Genomic DNA, 10,575 nt, shown 5'->3' on the forward strand with positions numbered 1-10,575 from the left:
TCCCATAGCTGTTTGGGAGCATGGACCTGTGTGTGTGCTCCTGTGCAAATATCAATGTGAAAGACACATGCAGAGTTAACAATTCACATTCCAGGCACCACTGTGGCAATGAAATGCTCCACATAACCATATTTTCCAAAAATTCGAGGTCTGTATCTTTAATTTGTTGTGTTCTTTAGGCCCTTGGTTTCTTAAACAGAGCATAATAAACATCCCTTTTTATGATGAGAACTTTTTCTGTTATGAAGCTTCAGCTTAAAGTTGATAAAGTTGTTATAGTTATTGATATTTGACCACTGTGTGTATGAGAGAGAGAGTGTGTGTGTGTACAACTATAAACGAAATGTGACTTACTGAGTAACTCCTAATGGTAACATAATTAATGAAAAAAAAAATGGAAAGAAAAATGACTACCACATGGATGAAAAATGCAAAGTCAAATTTGGAATAGTAAATCCATTTAAATTATCTCAAAAGTAAATTAAAATGGTTTCAGGCCAATGCAATAGTTGTTTCTTAAATAAAGAATTATTTCAGGACTTTTTCTTGTTAATTACTCATAGGCAGATACTAGACCATTATCTTTCTACATGCATGGATGGGCTTCCAAAAGTCTAAACCAGAGAATTTTAGGTGGAAAACAGTACAGTGCAGCCTTTTTTCCTTTCCTAGTGGCCAGTTAAGTCAGTTTTCTGCAATGCAATAAGCACAAGTGTCAGAATCAAAACTTTTAATTTTCTACATGTAGCTACAAAACCCTACTTTGTCTTTAGTTTGCAGTTCTAACAAAGACATATTAGAACAGCTTTATTTGTGGAAATAGGTTTAATTTAACCTAGCCTCGTACTTGGATGTCCCATTTGGCATGTATCTGGGACAGGCACTATCGTCCTATTCCTCACCCTCAACAGACATGACGCGTTGATCAGACCATTCACCCCCACCAGTCCAGCCTTGGCCTTATGAACAGACATAACGTGTTGATCAGACCATTCACCCCCACCAGTCCAGCCTTGGCCTTATGTTGAACAGACATAACGTGTTGATCAGACCATTCACCCCCACCAGTCCAGCCTTGGCCTTATGTTGAACAGACATGACGCGTTGATCAGACCATTCACCCCTACCAGTCCAGCCTTGGCCTTATGTTGAACAGACATAACGTGTTGATCAGACCATTCACCCCTACCAGTCCAGCCTTGGCCTTATGTTCAACAGACATGACGCGTTGATCAGACCATTCACCCCTACCAGTCCAGCCTTGGCCTTATGTTCAACAGACATGACGCGTTGATCAGACCATTCACCCCTACCAGTCCAGCCTTGGCCTTATGTTGAACAGACATGATGCGTTGATCAGACCATTCACCCCTACCAGTCCAGCCTTGGCCTTATGTTGAACAGACATAACGTGTTGATCAGACCATTCACCCCCACCAGTCCAGCCTTGGCCTTATGTTCAACAGACATAACGTGTTGATCAGACCATTCACCCCTGCCAATCCAGCCTTGGCCTTATGTTCCTGTTGCTGCAGGCATCCTAGACGGGGTCATGGGAGTGACTTGCAGTCATCTGTTTTGCTGTCTTGGCCCTAGGATATGGAATAGCCTGTTGACTATTCGTCTTCTTGTTTAGTGCGAAATGCACTAAAAATAAGAAACTGACATTGAAATAAGGTTTTTTAAAAGATTATTTTAAAGGATGGATTGTTTTGTGTGTCAGCCATGCCCAGCGTTCCACCTTAGCCAGATCTGCTCGCACGGGAAAGAAAACCGAAGAGGCTGCACATGTGGAGTGTGGGTGATTGGATCTGTACCAACCATGACCATGTACATGAAGCTCCTATTCTTGCACCTGTCTTTTGTGATGGTTTTGTTGGTGCCATTTGATTCTATCTCAGTAGTTGCTTGATTATTGAATATTTATCATTACAGAAATAAGCTGTAGGGGCATAAAGCTTCCCCTGGAAACTGTCTCTAAGATTAGCTATTTTATAAAGTAGTTTGGTGTCCATACTTAATCAAATAGCATTCTCTTTGCATTTCAGCCTCCCAAGCTTTTCAATTCCAAAGTGAAATCCTGTTTGTGAAATTACATTGCTGGCAAAACTCTAGTCTTGGCTTCTTGCCTCCTGACCAGTAGGACCCTGTTTCTCCCTAGGGAATGTCTGAATGACTGACTGTAGCAAATTCTGTTTCTGTTAAATATGTGGGTATTTTATCAATTAAGGTAAAAACCGATGAAGGAAGCTAAGGCATGTTCATCCAAGTATTTAGACTTGACCACCAGACCAACATACATTGAGAAAGAAACATAACTGAATTATCACTGACTTGCATAAAACGAGGATGAGTCAATGAAACTCCTAAAGAGTTAGACAAATTTTTATCCGTTTTCTTTTCCATTCCTTTTCTGGTCAGTAAAGTCACTATGGAATGAAAATATATCTCCTAAAGATTTTTTAAAATGTGATGTGTTCCCATATTCTGGGCTCTTTACAGAACAGAGGGTTATGTTGGACACCACTGCAGCCCAGACCTCCCCACCCAGCCCCTAGAGCAGCTCAAGCCCAGCCAGGATTCTGCCCCCAGCTCTGCTGTGCACATCACATCATATGTAGAAGTTGGCAGGGCCCCAATTATGTTGTTGATCTTAATTAAATTGCAAATTACTTTATGCAAAAAGCCTACTATGCAGTACCGAATTGGTAACATGATGCTCAGGAATGTGTAGTTATAGAATGTTTATCATCTTAAGGAAGATTTGATGTGTGGAGCTTTACAGAATTAGTTGGAAGACATCTGCCTGCCTAGGGCAGATGTGTTAGCAAATGGAGCCACATGGATGGAGAACTCTCAATGCAATCAGTAGCTGGGTGCACTCAGGAGGGCCCAGGCCTCTGTCAGGGGCACTGACAGTGCTTTCAGCACCATGGCCACAGCCTACAGCCTTGGCTTTCTTTCATATGTTCCTGGCAGCTTCAATGTGACCATCCTTTTTAATTAACTGGAAGTGTATGACCTGCCATAAAGCAAACAAGCAGGTAGCCTCATTAGGAGGCTTGTCCAGCAGCCAGAGGGAGGCAGAGTGGGGTAAATTAAGAACGGAGCACCCCTGACACAGCTCCAAGTGCAGTCTCTCCAGCATTAACCAGTTCATAGGAAAAGGACCGCCACAGCACTAACACGCCTGCTGTATACCACAGATTCCTACTGTAGATACTTACTTGTGCTCAGAAACCAAGCAGAGAGACTCCAGGGAATGAGGGTGAAGTGATCATGGAATAGATTGCTAGGTTCTCATTTCCACGTGGTTCAAAAACAGAATATTTTTCTGCATGCCATTCAGCATTTCTGGATTACTGTTCTTGGTCAGTGCTCAGCCCCCAGAGCCGGGCCAGTCTGGCATCTATTCTTAAGACTACTCTATTCCCTTTCCTTCCGACCTCTTAAAACATTGAATGTTAAGTTCCTAGTGCCAAGAATAAAAATGTCCTTGTGCTAAGATAAGGCACTGTAGTCATACTGATCATTGGTACTACTGCTATACATAGTGAGCCCCTCAGATCTTCCTTTAAGGGTTTCTAGTGAGATTACTTAGCTAATCTCTCTCACCACCACTCTCTTTGGATTTGTGGAGTGAGTCATTTAAGTAAGCCCACAGTTGGGTATGCTCATGGTTGGATCCATGTGTGTATGGCATACCACATGTCTTTGTTGTACCCTACAGCCCTGCTTCCAACCAACAGTGAAAATATGAAATGTGTTATCTCATTGCACTGGAGTTACATGATACTGGCCCTCAAGGGTTTCCCCTGGTCCATCACACACACACACTGTACTTCACACAACCGCATTTTGTGGGCCCCCGAGATTCTCAAATATAGAGAGATACTCCTGTTCATAGGAAAATTCTAAATCTTATTTCAGGTCTTGACTCAGATGAAGAACTGGGGCTGCTCTGTCACCACACGTCCTATCTAGGTGATTGTCTGGGGCTGCTCGTTGGCTCCTGATATCCTGTAACCTTTTCTGTATATTTCATGTGTCTGCACGTCTGCATGGTTATTCACGCTCTGAGGGTTGGGGGTGCACAGCGGGACATGTGTCCTGGCTGTTCTGTCTCCAGAACCTTCTCCAGGTTTGGGGAGAACTTGAGAGAGAGGTCCCTCTCCTTGGTTCTGTCAGTCGAGTCATTATCCAACTATTATTTCATGCATAGCCAGCAGCTTTGGCATTTCTTGGGATGTGGAGAGAAGAAAGCAAATTGGCTCTAGCAAATCCAGTGTCTGCTAATTGTCCCCATGGCTGTGATGTGCATAGGCCATACAGCCCAGTAGGAGGACAGCCAATCTCCATGCTTTCTCCTTCTCAGAAGCTTGCCTGAATTTGTTTTTCTTTGTTTTGTTCCAAAACAAGGCAGTAACTGGTTTGAAGGGGGGAAAAGATTTTATTTAGCTATTGCATTTCCACAAAGAAACATTGCTTTGCAGTGATTACTAACCCTCCTTTCTGTGTGTGTTTCTCCCCTCCCCAGACCAGAGGGTGGCATCCTTCTGCACCCTGACAGATATGCAGCATGGGCAAGACCTGGAAGGGGCCCAAGAGCTGCCCTTATGTGTAGATCCAGGCAGTGGCAAAGAGTTCATGGACACAACTGGGTATGTGAGCCCCTGTGGACCCCTCCCTCCTGCTGTTCGGCTAACCGACTAGCCCTGAGCCAGGCAGGCGACCATATTGCACCATGCCCTTTCCCAGTCCTGAAGAATCCAGAGAAGTGACTGAGTGGGACTACTTGGCTCCCTGCCCTGCTGTGGGAGACCGCTCTTGGCTGCATGACCACTCTGCTCTATGGGCACACCCTGCCTGCCAAGACTTGTGACCCTGTGCCCACGGTGACGAGCCTCACTGTCAGAGGGGGCAAGAAGAGGCCTCAAGGTCAGCGTCTGCTGCCGAATTACTGCAACAGCACCAGGCAGGGATAACTCGCTGATTGGCCTTCCACCTGCCGGGCTGCACATGCTCAGCAGCCCAGGGCATGACCCCTTCCAGAACCTGGTCCTTGATCCGGCCTCATGCCCTCCATTGAAATATGTTGGGAACACCCCACTCTTTCCCCTATATTCATGACATGTTCATTCCCCGTGAAATGTGTATTCTTTACCTGTGTCATCCATTCTTAATTCCAACTTCTATGTGAGTTGAATATAGAACTTGGAATTAACTTCATTAACTTGCATGTTCACATTGGTAACGAGCTTCATAATATTGTTATCATAGGGAAAGGCCAATTGGGGAAATTGACTAGTTCTCAGGACTTCATTTGGGTCTGCCTTGTCTCCATTGGCTAAACCAATTTAAATAATATATCTTTTGTGTTCCTACCAACTTGTGTATCTATAGAGATTCTGGATCTCTTTTTAAATCAGTAAAGTCCCAGAATGGGCTTTCCACTAGATCAGCAATATGGACACTTTCCCATTCTGACATAATATAATGTATCTGCTTGCTGGGATCTAAGCACATGAAATAATTTTTTCGAGTGAAAACTTGACCAACAAAAATGCTCAATTGACTCTCTTGAATCTTTCTAATTCTATCCTTATTTGCTAGGGAGCGTTCTCCATCACCACTGACCGGGAAAGTCAATCAGCTGGAATTAATTCTTCGACAACTCCAGACCGACCTTCGGAAGGTAATCAGTTGGAAGAGCATAATCAGAACTCTTTCTCTTATAAAATCAGCCCCTTATAACTGCTACAGATAAATTGAAGAGACTCAGGAAAGAAAACTGCCTTACCCAAAAACCAATGATAAATACAAACAGATGCTCCTGAGGTCTCACTCCATCTGCTGACCTGCAGCTGATGTATTTCATTTTGTGGGATGCAGGGATCTCAATGGATTTGAGTAAATGAGGATGAGCCCTTGGTGTGGCTAATCTTCAGTGTGCAGTAGAAGCATGGTGGGCCAGCATTTTTTAGTTCAGTGAGTTATCAGTTGCACCAACTCTGTATGAGCTGACCTCAGAGGAGTCCATTGCTGCCAGAAAGCCTGGTCTCTATGAGTCCTGTCCTCTGTCTTGAATCAGCTTCACAGCCCTTAGAACTTCTGCTGTGCACATCAACCTGCACATGGTCCGTCCTCAAAAGAAATTAAATCCTGTATCCCACATATACTTGCTGAGCTCTGTTCCATCAGCCCTGTGCTGGAGAGCCAGTTGGCTGTCCAGGGAAATTGAATGGGGCGCAGTAGCAAGCGGGAGGGCATCACAGGAAGGTTTTTGTTGTGATGGTTTGGTTTGGCTTATGAAGAAGGGAGAAATTGTAGCTGGTGAGAATGCTGAGGAAAGGATTCAGTTGGGAGGGAAATCATGATGAGCATGAAGAGCAAGTGGGTGGAGTTCTGATCTAGTCACAAGGAGGGAGCTGGCCTTGGATAGGAGTAGGGACAGCTCATACATAGTTACCAGAGTGGAGCAGAGTATGTGTGCACGTGCGTGTGTTCATATATGCACACGTTCATTCACATACACAGAGTCCAGACAGAGATGTTGGCAAATTTCTCTGATTATTTCTTTTTTTTCTAGTCATGAGCTAAGAGTGGTGGGAAGGAGTATAAGAGCTTTGTGGATAGAGGATATGGGTGTACCACAGCGTGTAAACCAACCGGGTATATTTGGGAGACTTGCCAAAAAAAAGCTAAAGCATGTTTGAATTTGGAGCATAAGTTAAAGCGATACCTGTTTTCCTGGTTGTGTGTTTTTTCCCCAGTGTGGGTGACCAGCTGTCCCAGTTTGCCCAGGATGGAGAAGTTTTCTAGGATATGGAACTTTCCATATTAGAACCGGCAAAGTCCCATACAAGCTGGGATGGCTAGTCACCTTATCTCCAGCTGCAAGTGTAGAATCGTTGGAGAGTTGAATTTATCCAATATTAAGGTTTAGACAGGAAATCACGACGAGGAGAGAGAGAGAGAGAGAGACAAGGACCCTGGGGCGTGTACAGGGCATGAATAAACCAAAGAACCTGGAGTCCAGGCTGGTTGAAGGGAAATAATGTCACTGCTGGAGAATGGCTGGGTTGGAGGTGTTGGTGGGCAATGAAAATAAGAGTAAGATTGATAAGATTGATGGATTCTATCATTACTAGAGGAGTAGATACTGGAGAAATTATTTTTAAAAGACAGGAGGTGGTGGTCAAGAAGTAGGAACTTGAAACTTTCAGGAAGAGATGCAGTCATTGACAATAGCATGGTACAGGATGTGGTCATGGGAGTGGGGGTTGAGGAGGGCCGGGTTTGAAGATCACTGAGAGAAAGCGATAGAGAGGCTGAATGGCCAGAGTGTCGGATGGAATATCTCAGTGGATTCGAAATCATCAACACAGATGACAGGAGTGGGATGGGGAGAAAAGAGCAAACCAGATTCTAGAATCTTCCTGTAATGATGGTTGGGACTGGGGATACGTAGATAATTGCAGCCAGGAGGGGTAGCAGGTCTCATGAACTAATGGCACGTTTTTTAGAGGAGCTGGAGTTGTAGGAAGGAGCGGAGATGTGGCCTGAACAATAGGGGATGCACTGTCTGCCTGCCCGACCCCCATAGTGAGCTGCTGGGGACGGTGTCCTCAGGAGGGAGCCAGGATTCACTTAGAGCACGAAGACAAAGGGAATTTCAGGAGGAGAAACTGAGCGTGCACAAGGTCTTCATGGCAGAATCCAAGTTCCATGGATCACAATAAAAGGTTTGCAGGGATGTGGAGAGGTGGGCAGCTGAGTCGCAGCAGAGATGTTCTGAGCTGTGGGACTCAGACTGTCTTGGGACCAAGAGTTGTGAGGAATGTCCGGGGAGAGTCAGGATCCAGGGTGGGCTGCAGTTGCTCCTTACAGCAAAGTGAGTGGTCAGCTCTGATTGAGGCCTCCTCTGAGGACCAGTGTCTTTTGGGCCAGTGACCAGGCAGGTGGTATTGGGGAGGGCCTCGGAAGGGCTCAGGAAACGAGGAAGCCTTGAGGGCAGGACCAGACATACCAAGGGTGGGGGCGTCCACTCACCCTACTCAGTGCTCCTGCACAGTGCTGGGGGTGGCATGTGGTGGCTTTAGTGGTCGAGTTAGATCCCATTACAGAAATACCGATTGTTACAATCTGACAATGACCCCTCTATCCATTTAGGGCAAGGCATCCCTTTCAGCAGGGGGGAACTAAAACTGGTGCTATACATTTTTTTATTGCTATATGTTGGAAACTCCAGATATGATTCTTCTGAAAGTCTCGATTATTTTTACACAGTTTTTAATGGCAGACTTTAAGGGTCATTATGGAAATATAGTGGAGCAGGAAAGCTTGATGGAATGAGAGACCTAAGTACGTATTTTATTATAAACATATGTAACAGCTCTGCTGATTCCAATTTTGTACTTAGAAAGTTTTGTGCATTTGTCAAAGGGTATCACCTTTAACCTCACTGTAGTCTCCCTTTTTCAGATAGAGGGTAATATAAACTATGATGAACACCCTTCCTATATAAAGGCTATCGTAGCACCCCGTGGGAGCAGAGTGGGATGAAAGAACAGGGTGTGTGGAGTGTTCATTCCCATCCCTTTGTCATCAGCAGGAATCAGGATCGGAAAAGTCCCCTCACTGAAGAAAGTCACCCCTTCTCCCCTCAAAAAGTACATAAGTAAAAATAAGAATCAAAGATTCTCGTAGCCCAGCTTAGGAGGAATGAATGCATCAGTCAGTCTCCGTGACTTAGTTTATTTCTACTCTGCCAGGAAAAACAAGACAAGGCCGTTCTCCAAGCGGAAGTGCAGCACCTGAGACAGGACAACATGAGGCTGCAGGAGGAGTCCCAGACCGCGACAGCTCAGCTGCGGAAATTCACAGAATGGTTTTTCACCACCATCGACAAAAAATCTTAGCCAGTCCGCCCCTCATCAAGGGATCATTGGGAAATGCCCCTTGTCCCTTTGAAGTCACAAACATGGTTTTTCTGTGTGCTTTCAGCCAATCGTAGATGTTTTTGCTGTTCCATTCTGTGTAGCACCATTCACCACAGCAGGATAGGGGAGCCTCGACTCTTTCTCGGTAGCCACAGCAGAGAGCAGCGCCAATGTGAAGATGAATGAATGTAACTCCTGGTGTGAAGATGAATGTAAACCCTGGCGACAGTTGAGACCTTTTTCTTTTAGACTCTGCTAAAACAGTGCTCTGGCTTGGGCTTACCGCAAGAGGGAAGATAGTTGAGTTTTATTTCCTGTATGTGAGGTGGCCTGGTAGAGATGTAAAGCAATTTACCATAGTTAGGGCTTTAGTATTGTAAAATAAACCTGAGAACAAATAATCAGACATATACTTTAATGTTAAAGGTGCTCTATTTTTTTGGATGTACAGTAGTTTTATTTCCACAGCCACATTACCATAGCAATAAGAAAGGAGGCATAGTACATAGTTGGAAAAGCTTTGTGGGGGATTAAAAAAAAAAAGCACTGTTGTGTTTAACACTAGTTCAGATGCAGTTACCTTAGAGACTTATTTATTTGCAGGAACAAATGGTGCCTGAATATTAACAGTGTTCTGATTAAAAACAAAAAAAAAGATACATATGCCTTGTAAATGGCTCACCGAGTTGTCAGTAGTCACTTCAACTCTTAGTTCACTTTTGTATAGTCGCTCTGCTGGAAAAAAATGAGAGTGAATCTGCTTACTCACTAGAACCTCCCTGTGTGCTGTGAGCCAGCGGAACCACTTGTACAATGCCAGATTTGTTTATCTTTGTACAGAAGCTTTGATGAAGTGTCTTGTATTTAACACCCTTATTTAAGCTTATTTAACCTTAAATTGTTAATTTTATAAAATTTGGTTTGGCCTGCACTATGGTGAGGGAGGGAGGTAGCTGCAGGCTCAGAAGAGACTGAGCTTGCACAGATCAGACCGAGAAGCAGGGTGAGAGATTCTAACGACTGGATGCTGCTAGTAACACGTTGTTTGTATTGCTTTACCATTTTTAACTGTTAGATTTGAGATGAACATACATTTTGCTTTTTTAATAAATGTTTAAAAGAAGTCCACATAAGAAATGGTGTTGTCAGGTGACTGTAGATTTTGTATGATCTAACGTCAACAGTCTGACTGTATGTGAATTTATTTCAGGTCATTTAGTACCTTGATTTGTATTAAATACTGTTCAGCTGCCTTCTCATAGAATCCCAGATCTATTTCAGGAAGGGGAGTACCTAGCAGTTTTTAGTAGCTGCTGTGTGCCAGACACTATTCTCTGAACTTTTCATCCATCTCATTTAACCCCAATGGTATCCTTCATAGGTAGGAGGTGGGGTTCCCATTTACAACCACATGAACTGTGGTTCAAATGAAGTAATTTACCCAAGATTGCCTTTGAAACAAAAATAAAATAAAATAACACTTTGGTGTTGCCAGCACTTTGGGAGGCCAAGGCGGGTGGATCACCTGAGGTTGGGAGTTCAAGACCAGGCTGACCAACATGGAGAAACCCTGTCTCTACTAAAAGTACAAAATTAGCCAGGCGTGGTGGCGCATGCCTGTAATCCCAGCTAC

General features: G+C 44.2%; 1 protein-coding gene across 5 annotated transcripts in view; it reads left to right on the forward strand.

Annotated features, from left to right (window-relative positions):
• Window positions 1-10,079, forward strand: part of SIPA1L2 (signal induced proliferation associated 1 like 2) — a 238,632-nt gene extending 228,553 nt beyond the window's left edge. For 4 of the 5 annotated variants that reach the window (XM_012506652.2, XM_030812673.1, XM_030812671.1 and 1 more), the window contains 4 exons: window positions 3,931-3,984; window positions 4,538-4,661; window positions 5,614-5,695; window positions 8,775-10,079. In XM_012506652.2, coding sequence (XP_012362106.2) covers window positions 3,931-3,984; window positions 4,538-4,661; window positions 5,614-5,695; window positions 8,775-8,921 — 407 coding nt within the window. In that variant the 3' untranslated portion in view covers window positions 8,922-10,079. The remainder of the gene's footprint in view (window positions 1-3,930; window positions 3,985-4,537; window positions 4,662-5,613; window positions 5,696-8,774) is intronic. The other variant, XM_030812675.1, reaches the window with a different exon arrangement.
• The last annotated feature ends 496 nt before the right edge of the window (window positions 10,080-10,575 follow it).

Source organism: Nomascus leucogenys, chromosome 5 (assembly GCF_006542625.1).
Source record: "Nomascus leucogenys isolate Asia chromosome 5, Asia_NLE_v1, whole genome shotgun sequence".
NCBI classification, from domain to species: Eukaryota; Metazoa; Chordata; class Mammalia; order Primates; family Hylobatidae; genus Nomascus; species Nomascus leucogenys.